At 45.7% G+C, this 24588-nt stretch overlaps 2 protein-coding genes across 4 annotated transcripts in view; one reads left to right on the top strand and one right to left on the bottom strand.

Annotated features, from left to right (window-relative positions):
- Positions 1 to 19471, bottom strand: part of LOC139262322 (cell surface A33 antigen-like) — a 51964-nt gene extending 32493 nt beyond the window's left edge. For 2 of the 3 annotated variants that reach the window (XM_070877509.1, XM_070877491.1), the window contains exons 1-3: positions 19389 to 19471; positions 4568 to 4954; positions 1793 to 2140 (exon numbers count right to left, since the gene is read on the bottom strand). In XM_070877509.1, coding sequence (XP_070733610.1) covers positions 1793 to 2140; positions 4568 to 4954; positions 19389 to 19422 — 769 coding nt within the window. In that variant the 5' untranslated portion in view covers positions 19423 to 19471. Of the gene's footprint in view, positions 1 to 1792; positions 2141 to 4567; positions 4955 to 13609; positions 13700 to 19388 lie in introns of those variants that run through there. The other variant, XM_070877501.1, reaches the window with a different exon arrangement.
- Positions 4780 to 24588, top strand: part of LOC139262290 (pikachurin) — a 251668-nt gene continuing 231859 nt past the window's right edge. Inside the window, exon 1 of the mRNA XM_070877461.1 lies at positions 4780 to 4791. The gene's annotated coding sequence lies outside the window, so the exon portion shown is untranslated. The remainder of the gene's footprint in view (positions 4792 to 24588) is intronic.

The raw sequence follows: 24588 nt of genomic DNA, 5'->3' as shown, positions 1-24588 counted from the left end.
TTATCAGCCCGGCACAGTCCAGACTCAACAGAGGTTAAAATTAGCATGAATACTGACCCAGCAAGCAGGAATAGACCGACATCATGGTCCCCCACCTACAGCAAGGTTGAACTGAAGAGCCCTCCATTATGACAGAAACAATATTGACCACAAAAATGATGGCAGACTAAACACACTGCTCTAATAAGCAATGAGGGCATGCGCAGTATCTATAATCGCGTGCCATTACCTGGAGTCCTTGTGCTTCGGGGTCCACTCCCGTGTCTAAGATGGCGATGTGATTTCACCCCCGGCCAATCCCCATAGCTACTGCCGTTGTACTCTAGATACTGGGAGAGGAAAGGCGGAGCAGGCTTGCGTGGCCAAAAGGCCTACTCCTGCTCCTATTTCTTATGTTCTGATGTTCTTATCAACCTTGTAAATCTTTTTTGCATCTTTTCCAGTGCCTCTACAGCCTTTTTATAATATGGAGACTAGAATGTGCACAGTACTCCAAGTAGGGTCTAACCAATGTTCGATACAAGTTTAACACACGTCACTATTTTTCAATTCTATTCTGAGGAAGGACGTGCTTGCTATTGAGGGAGTGCAGTGAAGGTTCACCAGACTGATTCCCGGGATGGCAGGACTGACATATGAGGAGAGACTGGATCGACTAGAGTTTAGAAGGATGAAAGGGGATCTCATAGAAACATATAAAATTCTGACAGGACTGGACAGGTTCGATGCAGGAACAATGTTCCCGATGTTGGGGAAGTCCAGAACCAGGGGACATAGTCTACGGATAACGGGTAAGCCATTTAGGACTGAGATGAGGAGAAACTTCTTCACTCAGAGTTGTTAACCTGTTGAATTCCCTACTGCAGAGAGTTGTTGATGCCAGTTCATTGGATATATTCAAGAGGGAGTTAGATATGGCCCTTACAGCTAAAGGGATCAAGGGGTATGGAGAGAAAGCAAGAAAGGGGTACTGAGGTGATGATCAGCCATGATCTTATTGAATGGTGGTGCAGGCTTGAAGGGATGAATGGCCTACTTCTGCACTGATTTTCTATGTTTCTGTGTTTCTAGAAATGAACCCCAGCGCTTGGTTAGCATTTTTATGGCCTTGTTAACCTGATGAAGGGGGAAGTTGAAATATGAGGAGAGATTGAGTAGATTGGGCCTCTACTCTCTGGGGTATAGAAGAATGAGAGGTGATCTCATTGAAATATAGAAGATTCTGAGGGAGATTGACAGCATAGATGCGGAGAGATTGTTTCCCCTGGTTGAAGACTTTAGAACTCGGGGGGCACATTCTCAGGATAAGGGGTCGGTCATTTAAGACCGAGATGAGGAGGAATTTCTTCACTCAGAGGGTTGTGAACCTTTGGAATTCTTTGCCCCAGAAGGCTGTGGATGCTGAGTCTCTGAATATATTCAATGCTGAGATCGATAGATTTTTGGACTCGAGGGGAATCAAGGGAAATGGAGATCGGGGAGTTGAGGTCAGAGATCACCAATGATCTTGTTGAATGTCGGAGCAGGCTCGAGGGGCCGCATGGCCTACTCCTACTCCTAATTCTCATGTTCTTGTGAAGCTTCTGGTCCTGTGAAGTCTGTTCACAAACCTGCCCATTCCCTTGGTGAAGGTATAATGACACACACTTAACACTCAGTTCATTGTCTTTCAATACTGAATGTCAGAATGCATCTAACAGAATCAGCACGTGCAAGTTACATGAAATACAATAAACATCAAAAGTGCACAGAAAACCTCTTTACACTGGAGAATGTAGGAATGGTTTCTTACCATGTACGAGCTGCAGACATGTCTCAGTCTGGCTCAGATTTATGTAATTGTTCCGTGGCTTGTGCTCCACCAGACACAGGTAAGTGTGGTTGTCCTTCACGCTCAGCTGCTTTATCCTGGTTGAAGCGTTTCCCTCCTTTGGGTTCCCGATGAGCTCGTACCGATTTCCACCATTTACAGTTGTCCAAGACCCATTTGATTGGGCTCTAAATGTGACTAAGTGTTGGTAGGGCTCCTTCCTCATCCATGTAACAGTTGGGTTGGTGTCGTCGCTGGGTGTGAACAGACAGGGCAATGTAACCGAAGCTCCCTCGGTCCCTCTCACCACTGAGTCATTTCCACTAGCAGCTGAGGAAAGGTCAGACATCAGAATGTGTCAGATCAACCTGCATCATTTTTAGATTCAATTTGTTTTGTAATTTTCAACTTTACAATAGAATGAATGCTTAAAAACTGCACTGACATATTTCTCCAGGGCTGCCCCAAACAGGCTGTTTATATTCCCCTACAGCACACACCCTGATCAAAATGCCGCCCCCCATTCACTCTCTGCGTGAAGGAGAACCTCCCGATATCAGTTCTAACATTGCATTTCACTGCTTTCAACACGTGATGCTGGTGCTACTTGCACAGTTTGATTTAAGTAAGTACTCCGGATTTATTTTTCTACGTCATTTAAGATCTTTCAAACCTCTACATGGTCACCTGGTCACCTCTCAGTCTCCTCCTCTGCAGACTGAAAATTCCAAATCTCACCAGTCTTTCCTCAGGACTCAGACCCTGACACTGGGGTAGGGATCCGCCAAGTGACTCTCCTCCCCACCAGCTCCAGTACTTGAATAGCTCTCTTCTCTCTCAATGGCCAGCACTCAAGGTGAGGTCTGATCATATGTATCAGCTGTGGCTCAGTGGGTAGCACACTCATCTCTGAGTCAGAAGGTTGCGGGTTCAAGTCCCTCTTCAAAGACTTGAGCACAAAATCCAGGCTGACACTCCCAGTGCAGTGCTGAGGGAGTGCTGCACTGTCGGAGCTGCCATCGTTCGGATGAAATGTTAAGTCATAGGATATAGTGCCATAGGTCCACCTTAGAGTGTAGATGGGGCCTCAGTTAAGCGTCTCATATGGAAAAACTGCACCTCCGACAGTGCAGCACTCCCTCAGTACTGCACTGGGAGTTTCAGCCTGCATTATGTGCTCAAAAGTGGAACTTGTAGTCACAACCTTCTGATCCAGAGGCGAGAGTGCTAACAACCGAACCACTGGCTGACAAACAAACATTATTCAAACAAGAGTTGGGGAGTTCTCCCCGTGTCCTGGGCCAATACTTAGCTTTCAAGAAATATCACTAAAACAGATTATCTGGTCATTATCACATTGCTGTATGCGGGAGCTTGCTGTGCGCAAATTGTCTGCCGTATTTCCTACATTACAGCAGTGACTACACTTCAAAAGTACTTTATTGACTGTAAAGTGCTTTGGGATGTCATGAGGTGGAGAAAGACGCTATATAAATGCACGTTCTCTCTTTCTTTCAGATAACTGTACAGTTTGGTCATGAATTCCTGACTCATACCTTATTGTTTTGGCTATGTAGTTCAACACCAACGTTTCCGGTAAGGTGCGGTCCCCACGCAGCCTGGGGCCGGCCTTTTCAATATAAATTAACTGTGAATGGGCCGCGCAGCCCCTTAAAGAGGCCGTGGATCCAAAAGAAGAGAGAGAGAACATTATTCAGCACTCTACTGGTTTAGTTGATTGGTGCTCTGCATTGGTTGGACTTATTGAGATTCGAGTCTCCCAAGCCTCCTGGGTCTCTTTCAACCTCATCCTTAGCTATACCATCCATGGAGCATGTTTGTTACCCATTTTCTTTCCTACTTAACATGGTCGCCGACTGTTGTTAGGAACTTGGACCAAGGAATCCTTCCTCATGGACGAGCCTAAACAGCGACTGTTGGCAGGTTATTTGGTGGTGGGGGGAGGGAAAGGGAATGATAGTCATCCCAGCATGGCCACACCAAATGGGGGCTGGGAATGTACCAGCGCTACCATGGCCTCAGCCAATGGGGGCTAGGTATTTACCAACCCCACCATGTCCTCAGCCAATGGTCGTTCGATGATACCAGCCTCACCATGTCCTCAGCCAATGGGAGCTTGATGGTATCAGACCCATGTCCTCAGCCAATCGGGGCTCGGGAGGTACCAGCCTCACCACGACCTTAGCCAATGGGGGCTCGATGGTACCAGACCCATGTCCTAAGCCAATGGGGGCTCGATGGTACCAGCCCCATGTCCTCAGCCAATGGGGGCTCAATGGTATCAGCCCCATGTCCTCAGCCAATGGGGGCTCGATGGTACCAGCCTCACCATGTCCTCAGCCAATGCCAATAGATGGTACCATCGAGCCCCCATTGGCTGAGGTCGTAGTGAGGCTGGTACCTCCCGAGCCCCGATTGGCTGAGGACATGGGTCTGATACCATCAAGCTTGGTAGAAATCTTGGAGCTAGAATCCCCCATGATGTTTTTTGTGCTCCCCAGCCCAGAACCACTGAAGCGAGCTTGAACACGTCAAACCAGTGAGGCTATGTGAAACACACTATCGGAGACACGTTTAAAAGCTTTTCAATGCTCGTCTCTACTCCCTTTCCTTCTTACTGCCTCCTGCTTCAGATCAACGAAGAACGGTGTTTAAACCCGAGACTCACCGAACCAGGTGGATCCTTTCCCCACTGAGCTATCGGAGCAGCGACAGCCCCTGAACATTGATCCTCACCTCTCACACTCAGATCCGTTCCTTTCGATGTTCCAAAGTTGCCAATATTGAGCTCCACACGACACCGATAACCAGCATTGTCCGCCTGGCTCAGCCGCTCCATCATTATCGAAACATCGTTGTTGCTGAGGTTCCCCACGAATCTGAATCGATTCCCGCCTTCCTGCTGCCTCACAATCTCACACAGCTCGCCCTGTGAATGGCCCAGACCAGAATACGTGCAGGTAAAAATATCTTCCAATGAGTGCACTTTGAACCATTTCACAGTGCCGGTGAGCAGGCGATCAGTGGGTGGGTGGGTGAAACTGCACGGCAAGACAGCGGACCTCCCTTCCTCAGCACTCACTGCATCCGCGATGGTCATTGTCCAGCCATTGGCAGAAAGCTCTGTGGAGAGAGAGACAACATTAACACAGCACTGGGTCAGACTCAGTGTTTGGAAAACATACTGCGAGACAATATACTGAGTCAGTTATATAGTGACAACAGATACAACATCACACGGTCAGATTGGGATGGTTTATACATGGGCATCGGACACTGTGGAGTGACATACAGGCTGGAATCCAATCGAGGGGTTCGGGAGATTTATATATACAATAATGGATATCAGGGGGAGAATTACAGGCTGGAATCTAATCCAGGGTTCGGGGGGTTTATATATATACAATAATAGATAGTTGGAAATGAGTTAGTTACAGGCTGGAACCTAATCGAGGGGTTCGGGAGGTCTATATATACAATAATGGATACCTGGGAGTGAGTTACAGGCTGTAACCTAATCGAGGGGTTTGGGAGTTCTATCTATACAATAATGTATACCTGGGAGTGAGTTACAGGCTGGAACCTAATCGAGGGGTTCGGGAGGTCTATATATACAATAATGGATACCTGGGACTGAGTTACAGGCTGGAATCCAATCGAGGGGTTCGGGAGATTTATATATACAATAATGGATATCAGGGGGAGAATTACAGGCTGGAATCTAATCCAGGGTTCGGGGAGTTTATATATATACAATAATAGATAGTTGGAAATGAGTTAGTTACAGGCTGGAATCTAATCGAGGGGTTCGGGAGGTCTATATATACAATAATGGATACCTGGGAGTGAGTTACAGGCTGGAACCTAATCGAGGGATTCGGGAGGTCTATATATACAATAATGTATACCTGGGAGTGAGTTACAGGCTGGAACCTAATCGAGGGGTTCGGGAGGTCTATATATACAATAATGGATACCTGGGACTGAGTTACAGTTTGGAATCTAATCGAGGGGTTCGGGTGGTTTGTAACTACCATCTGTTCCCTAGGTTAGATTGCAGGTCTCTGTTGTTTTTGAAGTTTTGTCGCTTTGTTTGTTTGAAGGGTGGGTTTGGTCCTGCGTTTTCTGGCGCTGATAATGTGCGTAAGACTTTTCTCAAATCTCTCGGTTGTGTCAGGAGACCAGGAGGTGTCTGAAGAACAGCACTCAGGGCCCTCACTACAGAGTCTTGTCTATTTACCGTCATTTTCTACTTTATTACCATGCCAGCCTTTTTCCAACTGTTTCATGTGTCATGGGGGCAGACAGAAAGCAGGAGACTATAGACCAGTTCGCCTAACATCTGTAGTTGGGATAATGCTGGAGCCCATTATTAAGGAGCAGTAGTGGGACATTTGGAAAAGCATAATTCAATCAAGCAGCGTCAGCATGGTTTTATGAAAGGGAAATCATGTTTGACAAATTTGCTGGAGTTCTTTGGGGATGTAACGAGCAGGGTGGATAAGGGGAAACCAGTGGATGTGGTGTATTTGGATTTCCAGAAGGCATTCAATAAGGTGGCATATAAAAGGATATTGCACAAGATAAAAGTTCACGGGGTTGAGGGTAATATGTTAGCATGGAAAAAGGATTGGCTAACTAACAGAAAACAGAGAGGCGGGATAAATGGGTCATTTTCCAGTTGGCAAACAGTGACTATTGGGGTGCCGCAGGGATCGGTGCTGGGGCCTCAATCTATATTGATGACTTGGATGAAAGGACCGAGGACAGAAGATTGGGAAGCTTTTAAAAGCCAGCAAAGAATGACTAAAAAAATGATCAAGAAAGGGAAGATAGACTATGAAAGTAAACTAGCACAAAATATAAAAACAGATAGTAAGAGTTTCTACAGGTATATAAAAAAGAAAAGAATGGCTAAAGTAAATATTGGTCACTTAGAGGACCAGACCGCGGAATTAGTGATAGGGAACATGGAGATGGCAGAAACTCTGAATAAATATTTTTTATCAGTAGAGGATGTTAAAAATATGCCAACAGTGGATAGTCAAGGGGCTATAGGGGTGGAGGAACTTAACACAATCACAATCCCAAAGGAGCTGGTACTCAGTAAGATAATGGGATTAAGGGTGCATAAATCCCATGGACCTGATGGCTTGCATCCTAGGGTCTTAAGAGAAGTAATGGCAGGGATTGTGGATGCATTGATTGTAATTTACCAAAATCCCTGTATTCTGGGGAGGTCCCAGCTAGTCTAGTTAGCCAGTTGGCCTAACATCTGTCATTGGGAAAATGCTGGAGTCCATTATTAAAGAAACAGTAGCAGGACATTTGGAAAAGCAAAATTCGGTCAGGCACAGAGTCAGCATGGATTTATGAAGGGGAAGTCATGTTTGACAAATTTGCTGGAATTCTTTGAGGATGTAATGTACAGGGTGGATAAAGGGGAACCAGTGGATGTGGTGTATTTAGACTTACAGAAGGCATTTGACAAGGTGCCACATAAAAGATTACCGCACAAGATAAAAGTTCACAGGGTTGGGGGTAATATATTATGGATAGGGTATTGGCTAACTAACAAAAAACAGAGAGTCATGATAAATGGTTCATTCTTGGGTTGGCAATCAGTAACTAGTGGGGTGCCTCAGAGATCAGTGCTGGGACCCCAACTATTTACAATCTATATTAACGACTTGGATGAAGGGACCAAGTGTTATTTAGCCAAGTTTGATGATGATACAAAGATGGAAGGAAAAGCAATGTGCAAGGAGAACACAAAAACCCTGAAAAAGGACATAGACAGGCTAAGTGAGTGGGCAAAAATTTGGCAGATGGAGTATAATGTTGGAAAGTCTGAGGTTATGCACTTTGGCAGAAAAAAATCGAAGAGCAAGTTATTATTTAAATGGAGAAAAATTGCAAAGTGCTGCAGTACAGCGGGACCTGGGGGTCATGGTGCATTAAACACAAAAGGTTGGTATGCAGGTACAGCAAGTGATCAGAAAGGCCAATGGAATCTTGGCCTTTATTGCAAATGGAATGGAGTATAAAAGCAGGGAAGTCTTGCTACAGTTATACAGGGTATTTGTGAGGCCACACCTAGAACACTGCGTACAGTTTTGGTTTCCATACTTAAGAAGGGCAAAACTTGCTTTGGAGGAAGTTCAGAGAAGGTTCATTGGTTAATTCCGGAGATGAGGGGGTTGACTTGCGAAGAAAGGTTGAGTAGGTTGGGCCTCTACTCATTGGAATTCAGAAGAATGAGAGGTGATCATATCGAAACGTATAAGATTATGAGGGGGGCTCGACAAGGTGGATGCAGAGCGAATGTTTCCACTGATAGGAGAGACTAGAACTTGGGGGCATAATCTTAGAATAAGGGGCCGCCCATTTAAAATGAGATGAGGAAGAATTTCTTCTCTCAGAGGATTGTAAATCTGTGGACTTTGCTGCCTCAGAGAGCTGTGGAAGCTGGGTCATTGAATAATAATAAGACAGAGATAGACAGTTTCTTAACCGATAAGGGAATAAGGGGTTATGGGGAGCGGGCAGGGAAGTGGACCTGAGTCAGCCATGATCGTATTAAATGGCAGAGCAGGTTCGAGGGGCCGTAAGGCCTACTTCTGTTCCTATTTCTTATGTTCTAATGTAGCTAAGTTTGCTGAAGATACAAAAATGGGCGGGAAAGCAAATTGTGAGGAGGACACACTAAATCTGAAAAGGGATATAGACAGGCTAAATGATTGGGCAAAAATTTGGCAGATTGAGTATAATGTGGCAAAAAGTGAGGTTATCCACTTTGGCAGAAAAAATAGAAAAGCAAATTATAATTTAAATGGAGAAAAATTGCAAAGTGCTGCAGTACAGAGAGACCTGGGGGTCCTTGTGCATGAAACACCAGAAGTTAGTATGAAGGCAGAGCAAGTAATCAGGAAGGCAAATGGAATGTTGGCCTTTATTGCAAGGGGGATAGAGTATAAAAGCAGAGAAGTCCTGCTACAACTGTACAGGGTATTGGTGAGGTCACACCTGGAGTATGCGTACAGTTATGGTCTCCGTATTTAAGGAAGGATATACTTGCATTGGAGACTGTTCAGAGAAAGTTCACTAGATTGATTCCGGAGATGAGGGGGTTGACTTATGAAGAAAGGTTGAGTAGGTTGGGCCTGTACACATTGGAGTTCAGAAGAATGAGAGGTGACCTTATCGAAACATATGATAATGAGGGGGCTCGACAAGGTGGATGCAGAGAGGATATTTCCACTCATAGGGGAAACTAAAATGGGGGGGTCACCCATTTAAAACTGAGAGGAGGAGGAATTTCTTCTCTCAGAGGATTGTAAATCTGTGCAATTCTCTGCCTCAAAGAGCTGTGGAGGCTGGGTCATTGAATATATTTAAGACGGAGATAGACAGATTTTTTGAGCGACCAGGGCATAAAGAGTTATGGGAAGCGGGCAGGGAAGTGGAGCTGAGTCCATAATCAGATCAGCTACGATCTTATTAAATGGCGGAGCAGGCTCGAGGGGCCAGGTGGCCTACTCCTGCTCTTATTTCTTATGTTCTTATGTTTCCAATATGGAACGTTAAGCAGTGCCTTCTGAAATTCATGCAACTTCTATACTGAATAAGTGAATTCGTTAATGAGATCCACTGGATTTGTCAGGCACGACCTAATATTCTAAACCCTTGCCCGGAATTTGCAGTTGGGTAAACAAGCAGCATTCACTGTCATTCCGCCTTTGAAACTGACCGCAACTTTGGGAGTTGACACATGAGCAAATCCTGAAGTTGCTGCCAGTCATCGACAGCTTTGACACAGGCTGTGCTGTTCCCCCTCCTCACCTCCGCCTGCCACCGCGCCCCCCCCCCCCCCCCCCCACAGTAAGCACGCTGTTAAATTCCCCACTAAAGGTTGTTACACCAAGAGTTTTAACAATGTATTCACTGCTAAACAAAGGTTAAGGGCCTGGAAAGCTTATTTTAATTTTGTACAGTGTGAAATTGGTCCATTTTAATAAAAGTTTAAATTTTTATGAAACTTTTCTCCAAACCATTTTACATTTCTTTTAAAGTTTGTCCATTTGTTTGATTGGCTGCGTAGACATCACAGCAGCTCATACAAAGGGATCCCCACTGTATTCCACTGAACTGAATTGAAGTCGGAAAACCCAAAGTTGTTGACACAAGGTGAAGATGGTGCGTAACGGGCACAAACCCAGAGCGATTGGCAGGAGCTTTAAGGGTCAGGTTCTTACGCCAAACATCAGTTATGGCAGCAACAAGAAGATTTAAGACATGCTGCCCTTGGAATTCAAGAAATTTTCAGTCCCCAATATCAAGGAGCCGGATGTTCTACTTGGCTGAGAAGTAATTTAGCAAAAGTGGACTGGAAACAGTTACTTGAAGGTAAATCAGTGCCAGAACAGTGGGTGGCATTCAAGAGGGAAGTACTTGGAGTTCAGGGTAAACATGTTCCCACAAAGAAATAGGGTAGAACTGCTAAATGTAGAGCCCCCTGGAATCCAAGGTGCATATAGGGTAAGATAAGGCTAAAAAGGGAAGTCTATATCAGATATCATGAGCTCAATACTGCAGAAAGCCTAGAAAGTGCAGGGGTAAAATTAAGAAGGAAATTAGGAAAGCAAAAAGAGGGCTTGAAAAAATACTGGCAAGTAGAATCAAAGAAAATCCAAAGATGTTTTGCAATTACATAAAGAGCAAGAGAATAACTATGGAAAGAATAGGGCCTGTTATGGACTAAAATGGTGATCTATGTGTGAATGCAGAGGATGTGAATAAGGAACTTGATGAATACTTTGCAGTTGTCTTCACAAAAGACACGATGCCGACGTTAAAGTTCATGAGGAAGATGGTGAAATATTGGATGGGATTAACATAATAAGAGACGAATTTTTAAGGGGTTTAGCATTCTTGAAAGTAGATAATTCACCAGGACTGGATGAAATATATCCGAGGCTACTAAAAGAAGCAAGGGAGGAAATTGCGGAGGATCTGACCATCATTTTTTAATTCTTCCTGGCTACAGGTGTTGTGCCAGAGGATTGGAGAACTGCTAATGTTGTACCATTGTTTAAAAAGGGAGGAAGAGATAAACCAAGCAATTACAGGTCAGCTAGTTTAACCTCTGTGGTGGGCAAATTACTGGAATCAATTCTGAGCGATAGTATATACCTTCATTTTGAAAGACACAGGTTAATCAAGGACAGTTAGTATGGATTTGTTAAAGGAAGGTCGTTTCTGACTAACTTGATTGAATTTTCTGAGGAGATAACCAGGAGGGTCGATGAGGGCAGTGCTTTTGATGTAGTTTTCATGGATTTTAACAAGACTTTTGACAAGGTCCCACATGGTAGGCTGATCAAAAATGTAAAAGGCCATGGGATACAAGGGAGAGGGGCAAATTGGATTCAAAATTGGCTCAGTGGCAGGAAGCAAAGGGTAATGGATGAGGGGAGCTTTTGTGACTGGAAGGCTGTTTCCAGTGGGGTTCCACAGGGCTCAGAACTTGGTCCCTTACTTTTTGTAGTATATATTAATGATTTAGACTTAAATGTAGGGGGCATGATAAAGAAATCTGCAGATGATACATAAATTGGCGGTGTGGTTGAAAGTGAGGAAAGCTCGAGACTGCAGGAAGATATCGATGAATTGGTCAGTTGGGCAGAAAATTAGCAAATGGAATTCAATCTGGAAAAGTGTGAGGTAATGCATTTGGGGAGGGGCAACAAGGCAAGGGAATACACATTAAATGGGAGGATACTGAGCAATGTGGAGGAACAGAGGGACCTTGGAGTATATGTCCATAGATCCTTAAAGGTAGGGGGACAGGTCGATACATTAGTTAAAAAGGAATATGGAATGCTTTCCTTTATTAGCCGAGGCATTGAATACAAGAGCAGGGAGGTTATGCTTAAACTGCATAAAATACTAGTTAGGCCACAGCTTGAGTACTACATTTCTGGTCACCACATTACAGGAAGGATGTGATTGCATTGGAGAGGGTGCAGAGGAGGTCTACGAGAATGTTGCTAAGACTTGAAAACTTTAGCTATGAGGAAAGATTGGATAGGCTGGGGTTGTTTTCCTTGGAACAGAGGAGGCTGAGGGGAGATTTAATTGAGGTGTATAAAATTATGAGGGGCCTGGATAGAGTGGATAGGAAGGACCTATTTCCCTTAGCAGAGGGGTCAACAACCAGGGGTCATAGATTTAAAGTAATTATTAGAAGGATTAGCGGGAAGATGAGGAAACAATTCTTCACCCAGAGGGTGGAGGGGGTCTGGAACTCACTGCCTGAAAGGGTAGTAGAGGCAGAAACCCTCATCACATTTAAAAAGTACTTCATTGCGTACGTGAAGTGCAATAACCTATAGGGCTATGGACCAAGAGCTGGAAAGTGGAATTAGGCTGGGTAACTCTTTTTTAACCAGCACGGACATGATGGGCTGAATGGCCTCCTTCTGTGTTGCAATGTTCTATGATTCTAGTGATGAGCAACAGGACTTACGGTGCCGAGATCGCTCACAATGCCTCCTCCAAAAATGGCAAGACGACTGTGGAGAAGGCAGCTCACCTCGTGAGCAAGACCACCAGTCCCAAAGACAGGTTACGCAGCAAAGAGAATGAATAAAATGTTTTGGCAAAGCTAGACTCATTGATAAAAATTTAAAATACAGCGGGAAAAATGAGAGGGTTGTAACTACCAGGAAAGACTGAACAGGCTGTGGCTCTTTCTTCTCGAAAAGAGAAGACTGAGGGATGATCTGATAGAGGTCTTCAAAATTATGAAAGGGTCGATAGGATAGACTTGGAGAAGATATGGAGGAATCCAAAACTAGGGGACAGAAATATAAGATAGCCACTAATAAATCAGGAAGAAATCAGGAGAAACTTCTTTACCCAGAGAATGTGGAACTCGCCACCATATGGAGTAGTTGAGGTGAATAGCACAGATGCATTTAAGGGGAAGCTGGATATGTACAGGAATAGAAGGATATGTTGAGAGGGTTAGATTAAGTAGGGTGGGAGGAGACTCCTGTGGAACGGCATAGACCAGTTGAGCCAAATAGCCTGTTTCTGTGCTATAAATATGATGCAATTCAATGCAGTTTTGGTATCTAATGGTGCCTGCCGTCAGTTGGACTTGCCCTTGTATGCTTAGGCGTTTACATTTTTTCTGTGTCAAGTTGCTGAAGATGCGAGTTGATAACATCACAGCGAGAACAAACGGACAAGCAATTGTGTATCTCCTTAAACAATCAGATTAGAGGATTGTAACATTACAGCGTAAGGACTGAGAAAGAAAGTGTGAGCGAATTCAATGACAAATTAAGAAAGGGGAAGAAAGATTGGATTAAGGGAGAAGAAAAAATAGAGACAGAGAAGAAAAGTAAAAGAAAAGGTACATTTTTTAAAAATCACCAACAATTAAAAGCTGAAGGAAGGAGACTCCACACTTGTAACAGTTCATTTTCAGTGCCAGAGTGGTTGACTGGCAGCAAAGTAACACTCACCACATTGTCAAAAGGGCATTTAGACCGAAATGGACAAGCCTTAACTTCCTGCGCTAAGTTTAGTTCATATCGACCGCGCAAATACAGCAACTCCTCGCCGTTCAATGCATTTCAGCGGTGAGCCAGGCTGCGAGATGCCGATTTCATGAAGCAGAAACTTTTGGATTTCTGCGCATAACCGCGCGTCTGGCCCTCGCCTGAAGTTGCGGGACCAGAAATAAGAAGTGAGCGCCATTAGCCTCACCGTTATCTGACGGGCAATGAGTTCCCCTAAAACCGGGCAATGACTGCAGCGGTCTCTTTCTCCGCTCACACCATGAAAGTTCCCCTCAGCTTCTATGGGCTTCTCGAGCTCTGCTGGTACTGCTTCAGTTCAGCAATCTTATTCTGCATTGATAGTTGCTTGACAAGCCAAATGTTTTCTCAGGTTGAGATACCATGGGGCCAAGGGCACGGCACATCGTGCTGGACACCACCAGGGTTGGGAACAATAAGGAGGAGAGGAGATCAGGTAATCAAGAAGGGGCAATGTAATGGAAAGCACCTACTGTGACCCTGCACCGAGACCGACAGCAGGACTGTGGGAAGCCAAACATAGAGAGAATTCATCGCCAGCTCTCCGCTGTTTTGTCCTTCTCCCTCGCTGCTTCTTGTCTCCTGACAAAATGCAGAAGTTGCTCGAAGTGTTTCTTCACTTCCTGTGAATTCTGTGGAAACTGTTGATCAACCTTATTGAATTTAGCAGCTAAAGAGAAGTCCATTTATGTTGAGCAAGAGCAGAGATATTTATATATACTGGAAAAGCGAGACATATATTGAGAATGAGAGATAATGCAATAGGTTAAAATATTGTCGTGTAGAGTTGCAAAATTCATGGGAGAACCCCCCAGAGTTTGGACTCATTGGAAAGGAAATTTATTTTGGAACTATCTACCAGAAAGTTTGGGATCTTAAAATGCTTATGGAAGAAATCTACGAGTTTTAACCAAGTTTGGGATTTTTAAAAGGTGAATGTTGGGTCTGCAAGAAAAGGGGTGGGGTCAATCTCTGGACATTGAAGCTAATCAAATTGTCTGGGAACTGTTACCCCCTGAAACCTGCCCCTAGAAAACATTAGCATTTAAACAATCGACCATGGAAGAAACATTATCACCCCACCCAGAGGACCCAAATGTCACCTACATATTCCAACAGCTTTTCAACAGGCATCGAAATACCTGGCTCAGGCCAGACTTCTGGGACAAAAAACAGCTAGCACAATGGACAAGAGCTCATCAACTCAGAAAAGTCTATCAACGCCAGATTAAAACTTAATCAAGTTTCAGTTAGCTGGGCTGCAAAACCTAAACAAAGAACCAAGGTTGATTTGGGGACAAATAAGGAAGTCTCTCAAAGTATAATTAAGGCCTGTTTTTACAGCCAGGACTGCACTTGGCTTCTACACCAGCTTCGTATGCTTCAGACCTGGCAGACTTCAAGACTAGCACACAAGCTTCGTTAACCTGGTTCTTCAGAACATCAACCAAGACAGCATCGCAAACGACCAGGACACCAAGCACGCTGCGGCAGCAAGAGGCTCACAGAACAACCACCAAGCTATTACCAGCAACCAAATTGGTAATATTGAGCCACTGCAACCAACAATTTCCAAACCGAAGTCAATCGACGAAAACCCGGAGATTCGCAAGGTGTTTCCACTCTACAAGCTATCTCGTTACCAAACGGGTAAAACATTACCTAAAAGAATTTTAAAACCTGCTACTGAAGGAAGAAAGTGGGTACTTACCCCATAAATCCAATACGCGCCCTACCACATCAGCGGATACCACCCAACTGAGGAACACGCAGCAAGAAGTCCTCTCCTATGTTCGGGGTACGGCTCGCAGAATTGACAAAATCCAACGCACCCCAAAACCGGGACCCATTACCGACTGTCAAAGAAGGATTGGTGAGCATAGTCCCTGAAGCCCCAGAGCCTAACCTAGTTAGATAGGGGAATTGGGAGCTGGGAGGTGTTGTACTGTTGTGTATTCTCTTGCGTTTGAGTAAAGGATTCCCCATTAGAGTGATAAGTTTTCTCTCATTTAAAATTATATGTTTTGTCTCATCTCAAGTGATAAATTTTCTCAGTTTTAATAAAAGATGTATTCATTCTTCTTGAATAAAAATCATACATTTCTTTGTATAAAACAGTTGTCTGCTGTACTTTATCACACCCTGATTAATAAATCCAGGCTCGAGAACCAGGAAGTGGGAGCGACTCGCAACCACTCTGGGTCAGGGAAGGCAAACTGACCCCACACACCACCCCCTATAGTCCTCAAAAACTCCAACAGACTCTGCAACTACTGAGGCAACATTTTCCATTACAGTGTCTGTCTCAAACACTCCCAGGGCAGGTACAGCATGGGTAGGATACAGAGTAAAGCTCCCGCTACACTGTCCCATCAAACACTCCCAGGCCAGGTACAGCACAGGTTAGATACAGAGTAAAGCTCCCTGTACACTGCCCCATCAAACACTCCCAGGGCAGGTACAGCACGGGTTAGATACAGGGTAAAGCTCCCTCTACACTGTCCGATCACACACTCCCAGGGCAGGTACAGGGGGTTAGGTACAGAATAAAGCTCCCTGTACACTGTCCCATCAAACACTCCCAGGCCAGGTACAGGGGGTTAGGTACAGAATAAAGCTCCCTGTACACTGTCCCATCAAACACTCCCAGGGCAGGTACAGCACGGGGGTAAATACAGAATAAAGCTCCCTGTACACTGCCCCATCAAACACTCCCAGGGCAGGTACAGCACGGGGGTAAATACAGAATAAAGCTCCCTCTACACTGTCCCATCAAACACTCCCAGGGCAGGTACAGCACAGGTTAGATACAGACTAAAGCTCCCTCTACACTGTCCCACCACACACTCCCAGGGCAGGTACAGCACGGGTTAGAGACAGAGTAAAGCTCCCTCTACACTGTCCGATCAAACACTCCCAGGGCAGGTACAGCTTGGTTTTAGATACAGAGTAAAGCTCCCTCTACACTGTCCCATCAAACACTCCCAGGATAGGTACAGCACGGGGGTAAATACAGAGTAAAGCTCCCTCTACACTCCCAGGGCAGGTACAGCTCGAGTTAGATACAGAATAAATTTCCCTCTACACTGTCCCATCAAACATTCCCAGGGCAGGTACAGCATGGGGTTAGATACAGAGTAAAGCTCTCTCTACACTGTCCCATCAAACACTCCCAGGGCAGGTACCGCACGGGGTTAGATACAGAGTAAAACTCTTTCTACACTGTCCCATCAAACACTCCCAGGGCAGGTACCGCACGGGGTTAGATACAGAGTAAAACTCTCTACACTGTCCCATCAAACACTCCCAGGAAAGGTGCAGCAGTTAGTTACCCCTCATCATAGGCAGTCCCTCGGAATCGAGGAAGACTTGCTTCCACTCTTAAAGTGAGTTCTTTGGTGGCTGAACAGTCCATCACGAGAGCCACAGACACTGTCACAGGTGGGACAGACATTTGTCGGAGAAATGGGGGAGGGGGGGGTGGGACGGATTTGCTGATCGCTTCTTCCGCTGCCTGCACCTGACCTCTTCACGCTCTGCGTTGAGACTCGAAGAGCTCAACGCCCTCCCGGATGGACTTTCTCCACCTAGGGTGGTCTTCGGCCAGGGTCTCCCAGGTGTCAGTAGTGATGTCACACTTTACCAGGGAGGCTTTGAGTGTGTCCTTGTAACGTTTTCGCTGCCCACCTTTGGCTCGTATGACATGAAGGAGCTCTGCGTAGAGCATTTGCTTTGGGAGTCTCGCATGTGGCCTGCCCAGCGGAGCTGATCGAGTGTGGTCAGTGCTTCAATGCTGACGATGTTGGCCTGGGCGAGGACACTGATGTTGGTGCGTCTGTCCTCCCAGGGGATTTGCAGGATCTTGCGGCGACATCGTTAGTAATATTTCTCCAGCGACTTGAGGTGTCTTCTGTACATGGTCCATGCCTCCGATCCATACAGGAGGGCGGGTATTACTAAAGCCCTGTAGACCATGAGCTTGGTGGTAGGTTTGAGGGCCTGGTCTTCGAACACTCTTTTCCTCAGACGGCCGAAGGCTGCACTGGCGCACTGGAGGCATTGTTGAATCTCCGCATCAAAGTCTGCCTTTGTTGACAAGAGGCTCCCCCCACGAGCCCCACAGGCTTACCTCACGTGGCTGACTCAGCTGCTCCACTCCAGCGGAGATTGGGCCTCCTCCTTCAATGGCGGCTGGACCGCACCTCCTCAATGGTGATCGGGCTGCCTCCCCTTCAGCGACGACTGCGCCTCTCCGTCCCCACTGGTGACCTGACCTCTTCTCCCCCAGCACGTGGTGAGTACTATGGCTGTGACCACTCTGACCTTCCACACTGAACTCCAGCGGACCGCTGACCCTCTCAATGCCTGCCCCCAACCATCGTGGGGTTGACAAGAGACTCCTGACAAAATGTCTAGAACATGAACTCTCATCACCAACACCTTGTTCCATCAGAGGGACAAATACAAGGCATCGTGGCAACACCCTCGCTCCAAACACTAGCACCTGCTCGACAATGTCATTGTCCGATCCAGGGATCGCAGGGTTGTGCGCATCACCTGCGCCATGACAGGAGCTGATGACTGTTGGACGGAACATCGCCTAATCCAATCCGTCATCAACATTAACATAGCCCCAAAGCAGGGAGGACAGAAGAAACAGTGCTGCAGAATGTTAATACCGGGGCACTTAATGACCAGCTAAGAGAGCCGTATGCAGCCAGTGCCTCACAGCCAATCTGGCGTGCCTTGGTGACCCTGAGATGCTCAATGCTCACAGCGCTTGGTCTGCCTTCCAGGCCTCTATAACCAGAGCCTGTGAAGAGACACTTGGTTACTCAACCAGAAAATATCAGGACTGGTTTGATGAAAACGATCAGGAGATCCAGATACAGAGTAAAGCTCTCTCTACACTGTCCCATCAAACACTCCCAGGGCAGATACAGCACAGGGTTAGATGCAGAGTAAAGCTCTCTCTACACTGTCCCATCAAACACTCCCAGGGCAGGTACAGCACGGTTTAGATACAGAGTAAAGCTCTCTCTACACTGTCCCATCAAACACTCCCAGGGCAGGTACAGCACGGTTTAGATACAGAGTAAAGCTCTCTCTACACTGTCCCATCAAACACTCCCAGGGCAGGTACAGCACAGTTTAGATACAGAGTAAAGCTCTCTCTACACTGTCCCATCAAACACTCCCAGGGCAGGTACAGCACGGTTTAGATACAGAGTAAAGCTCCCTCTACACTGTCCCATCAAACACTCCCAGGGCAGGTACAGCACGGTTTAGATACAGAGTAAAGCTCCCTCTACACTGTCCCATCAAACACTCCCAGGGCAGGTACAGCACGGTTTAGATACAGAGTAAAGCTCTCTCTACACTGTCCCATCAAACACTCCCAGGGCAGGTACAGCACGGGCTAGATACAGAGTAAAGCTCCCTCTGCACTGTCCCACAAACAGAGAAGAGCGCCCTCTGCTGTTTTCTATTCCATTCACTTGTCACCTTTCTGAGTCGGGTTGTTCTGCTTTGGAGGCTGTTTGGTGCTGGACAGCTGGTTTGTTGAACCCTCGTCCCTCTCCGCACACAGACCCTGCCTTGTTGAAATGATTCTCAGATCTATAATGACTATATTTTCCCAAATGTTTTCATCCCTTCTCTCAGGGTGTTGCTGTCTGGTACTGGGCGCAGGCTCTACGAGCACCATTCACTTTCCCAGATCTGACCTCACTGGGCATTCCTCATGCCTGAGCCCAGGCAGTGGGTGCCTGCAGGCTATTCAGCTGTGGGGACATCACAGCCAGGCCCGGTCCTGAAGCCCAATGCTGCCACTCCTCCAGTTTCCAGTCTGGTATCAGCTGGATCAGCACTGGAGAGAGCCTGAACCAGTCCGTGCCATAACTGAACCAGTCTGTGCCATCACTGAACCAGTCTGTGCCATAACTTACCACTCCGTACCATCACTGAGCCAGTCTGTGCCATCACTGAACCAGTCCGTACTGTAAGGGTTAACTTCAAACCACCACTTAAAGTCCATTAGCCTAAAAGTAAATGCAATTTTTATTAATTAATTAATACAAGCTAGCAGGGGAGCTATTCCATAAGGAACGCTCAAAGAAATGGCTGGAGGCATTTTCCTTTGTACAATTTCAGATTTCAGATTAAGTCATTACGTAATTATACAAGTTACAATTAATACATGATGCTTGATACAGCGCTTCCTTCAGTCTGGCTTCCATATGCCTTAAATGGTAATTCCGGACAGTTGCTATAGTTTGCATTTCCCTTCTATCCTTATCTTGTTAGTTAGTTCAGTTTCTATGTTATCTCTCTGTTCTCTTGCCCTCCAAGGTTTTTGGTCTGTGAACTGGAGCGTTGGCTTCTCATGGGAATGTTCTCACAGTCTGTAGCCTGCAGGTTCCATTTTAAAATGGCACAATATTATAAAGAATTGTAATTTACCTCTTCACGTACCATCACTGAACCAGTGCAAACAATCTGTGCCGTCCCAAACTGGGCCGTGCCAGTACTGAACCCGCCCAATGAAATTAGCGGCATCATTAATCTCATCCAAATCACCACCCGCCTCCCCATTCATCGCCCCAGCTCTAACCTCCCTTCTGTAAGGTCAGTACATGTGTTCTGGCTCAGCTCTGTACTAATCTGTCCTGAAACTCACTGTCGGAAAGCCTCCAGTCTGGTTTGCTCCCTTCTCACCCACTGAGAACGCCCTGGCTAAAGTCCCAAATGATGTCCTCTGCATTATCACTCCTTGTGCTCTCGGCAGTATTTGACACCATTGACTGTGCCAAATTCTTTCATCGCCTCTCCTCTGTCCTGTTTCTGCCCGTGGGACTGCCCTGGCTTGGTTCCACCTCTACCCACCAGACACCGATACAGGCAGCACATCTCCAGCAATGGCTTCCCTTCCCTCGCTCACTCTTTCACCTCTGGAATCACTCCAAGGGCCCATCCTTTGGCTCCATATTATCTATGTGCTTTTTAAAAAAAAGATATTTATTCACGGGATATAGGCGTCGCTGGCAAAGCCAGCATTTATTGCCCAAACCTAATTGCCTTCGAGAAGGTGGTGCTTGAACCGCTGCAGTCCGTGTGGTACACAATACAGCCACTTCGACCCTTCCTGGCAAATGATACTTAAATGATTGACGATGGATAGGCAATAGCAGACATTTATAGATTACATGGATGAACTTCAACAATTGTACATCCCAGTCTGGAATAAAAATAAAAAGGAGAAGGGAGCTCAACCGTGACTAACAAGGGAAATTAGGGATAGTGTTAAATACAAGGAAGAGGCATATAAATTGGCCAGAAAAAGCAGCAAACCTGAGGACTGGGACAAATTTAGAATTCAGCAGAGCAGGACAAAGGGTCTATTTAGGAGGGGGAAAATACAGTTTGAGAGGAAGCTTGCAGGGAACATAAAAACTGACTGCAAAAGCTTCTATAGATATATGAAGAGAAAACGATTAGTGAAGACAAACGTAGGTCCTTTGCAGACAGAATCAGGTGAATTTATAATGGGAAACAAAGAAATGGCAGACCAATTGAATAAATACTTTGGTTCTGTCTTCACGAAGGAAGACACAGATAACCTTCCGGAAATACTAGGGGTTCGAGGGTCGAGCAAAAAGGAGGAACTGAAGGAAATCCTTATTAGTCAGGAAATTGTGTTAGGGATATTGATGGGATTAAAGGCTGATAAATCCCCAGGGCCTGATAGTCTGCATCCCAGAGTACTTAAGAAAGTGGCCCTAGAAATAGTGGATGCATTGGTGATCATTTTCCAACATTCTATTGACTCTGGATCAGTTCCTATGGATTGGAGGGTAGCTAATGTAACACCACTTTTTAAAAAAGGAGGGAGAGAGAAAACGGTAAATTATAGACCGGTTAGCCTGACATCAGTAGTGGGGAAAATGTTGGAATCAATTATTAAAGATGAAATAGCAGCGCATTTGGAAAGCAGTGACAGGATCGGTCCAAGTCAGCATGGATTTATAAAAGGGAAATCCTGCTTGACAAATCTTCTAGAATTTTTTGAGGATGTAACTAGTAGAGTGGACAAGGGAGAACCAGTGGATGTGGTGTATTTAGAACTTCAAAAGGCGTTTGACAAGGTCCCACACAAGAGATTAGTGTGCAAAATTAAAGCACATGGTATTGGGGGTAATATATTGACATGGATAGAGAACTGGTTGGCAGACAGGAAGCAGAGAGTCGGGATAAACGGGTCCTTTTCAGAATGGCAGGCAGTGACCAGTGGGGTGCCGCAGTGTTCAGTGCTGGGACCCTAGCTATTTACAATATACATCAATGATTTAGATGAAGGAATTGAGTGTAATATCTCCAAGTTTGCAGATGACACTAAGCTGGGTGACGGTGTGAGCTGTGAGGAGGATGCTAAGCAGATGCAGGGTGACTTGGACAGGTTAGGTGAGTGGGCAAATGCATGGCAGATGCAGTATAATGTGGATAAATGTGAGGTTATCCACTTTGGTGGCAAAAACAGAAAGACAGAATATTATCTGAATGGTGACAGATTAGGAAAAGGGGAGGTACAACGAGACCTGGGTGTCATGGTACATCAGTCATTGAAAGTTGGCATGCAGGTACAGCAGGCGGTGAAGAAGGAAAATGGTATGTTGGCCTTCATAGCTAGGGAATTTGAGTATAGGAGCAGGGAGGTCTTACTGCAGTTGTACTGAGCCTTGGTGAGGCCACACCTGGAATATTGTGTTCAGTTTTGGTCTCCTAATCTGAGGAAGGGTGTTCTTGCTAGTGAGCGAGTACAGTGAAGGTTCACCAGACTGATTCCCGGGATGGCAGGACTGACATACGAGGAGAGATTGGATCAACTGGGCTTGTATCCACTAGAGTTTAGTAGAATGAGAGGGGATCTCATAGAAACATATAAAATTCTGACGGGATTGGACAGGTTAGAGTCAGGAAAAATGTTCCCATTGCTGTGGAGTTCCAGAACCAGGGGCCACAGTCTAAGAATAAGGGGGAAGCCATTTAGGATGAGATGAGGAGAAACTTCTTCACTCAAAGAATAGTTAACCTGTGGAATTCTCTACCGCAGAAAGTTGTTGAGGCCAGTTCCTTAGATATATTCAAAAAGAGAGTTAGATGTGGCCCTTATGGCCAAAGTGATCAAGGGATAGGGAGAGAAAACAGGAAAGGGGTACTGAGGTTGAATGACCAGCAATGATCTTATTGAATGGCGGTGCAGGCTTGAAGGGCTGAATGGCCTGCTCCTGCACCTAATTTCTATGTTTCTATGTTTTCCCTTCCCTATCTTTCATGAATCCTTTGTAACCAGGAATATTAAGTTCCCAATCTATCCCTTCTTTGAGCCAGGTCTCTGTTTTGCCATGACATCACAGTCCCATGTGGTGACTTATGCCACAACTCACCACCCTATTTACCCGCTCTGGGCATTTACGCACATGCACTGCAAACCCATTTTAGACTGCCTTGCATTTGCCCATTGTCTGATCCCTCCTCTAGGTGGATGTCCTCTGGATTGCACTCCCCCGAGATGTTGTTGGTCATTGCCCTAATGGTGAAAATAGTGGGGAGGTACAGATGAGCCATGATCTGATTGAATGGTGGTATGACTCGCCTGGCTGAATGGCCTCCGCTAGTTCCTATGTCATTAATTTATTCATACCCTTTGTGACATCATTGAACCAATCATATTATCACTGAAATGCTCTAAACTGATGCTGTCACCAACAATCCCATTGTGCCATAAGCAACGACACTGCCATCGAAACAAACCACACCACTATCTAACCAAACCACACTGCCATCTATACAAACCACACTGCCATCTAACCAAACCACACCACCATCTAACCAAACCACATTGCCATCTAACCAAATCACACCGTCATCGAACCAAACCAAACAACCATCTATACAAACCACACTGACACCTAACCAAACAACGCCACCATCTAACCAAACTACACTGCCATCTAACCAAACCAGACTGCCCTCTAACCAAACCACACCACCATCTAACCAAACCACACCACTAGCTAACCAAACTAGACTGCCATCTAACCAAACCACACTGCCACCCAACTAAACCACACCACCATCTAACCAAACCACACCGCCATCTAAACAAACCAGACCACCATCGAACAATACCACACCAACATCTAACCAAACCACACTGCCATCTAACCAAACCACACCACCATCTAACCAAACCACACTGCCATCTAAACAAACCATGCTGCCATTTAACCAAACCACACAACCATCTACCCAAACCATACTGCCATCTAACCAAACCACATCACCATCTAACCAAACCACACAACTGTCTCACCAAACCACAACACCAGCTAACCAAACCACACTGCCATCTAACCAAACCACACCACCATCTAACCAAACCACACCACCATCTAACCAAACCACACTGCCATCTAACCAAACCACACCAACATCTAACCAAACCACACTGCCATCTAATGAAACCACAACACCATCTAACCAAACCACATCGCCATCTAATCAAACCACACCCCCATCTAACCAAACCACATTGCCATCTAACAAAACTACACTGACATCTAACCAAAACAAACTGCCATCTAACCAAATCATATCTTCATCTAACCAAATCACACTGCCATCTAACCGAACCACACCACCATCGAACCAAACCACACTGTAATCTAACCAAACCACGCCACATCTAACCAAACCACACCACCATCTAACCAAACCACACTGCCAGCTAACCAAACCACACCACCATCTAACCAAACCACGCTGCCATCTAAACAAACCATGATGCCATTTAACCAAATCACACAACCATCTACTCAAACCATATTGCAATCTAACCAAACCACATCACCATCTAACCAAACCACACAACTGTCTCACCAAATCACAACACCATCTAACCAAACCACACCACCATCTAACCAAACCACACTGTCATTGAAGCAAGCCACACCAACATCTTACTAAACCACACTGCCATCTAACCAAACCACACCACCAGCTCACCAAACTACACTGCCATCCAACCAAACCACACCGCCATCTAATCAAACCACAGTGCCATCTAACCAAACCACACCACCATCTAAC

This window comes from Pristiophorus japonicus, chromosome 1 (genome assembly GCF_044704955.1).
Source record: "Pristiophorus japonicus isolate sPriJap1 chromosome 1, sPriJap1.hap1, whole genome shotgun sequence".
NCBI classification, from domain to species: Eukaryota; Metazoa; Chordata; class Chondrichthyes; family Pristiophoridae; genus Pristiophorus; species Pristiophorus japonicus.
The sequence above is the reverse complement of the archived record's forward strand: the minus strand, read 5'-3'. Positions and strand labels throughout refer to the sequence as shown.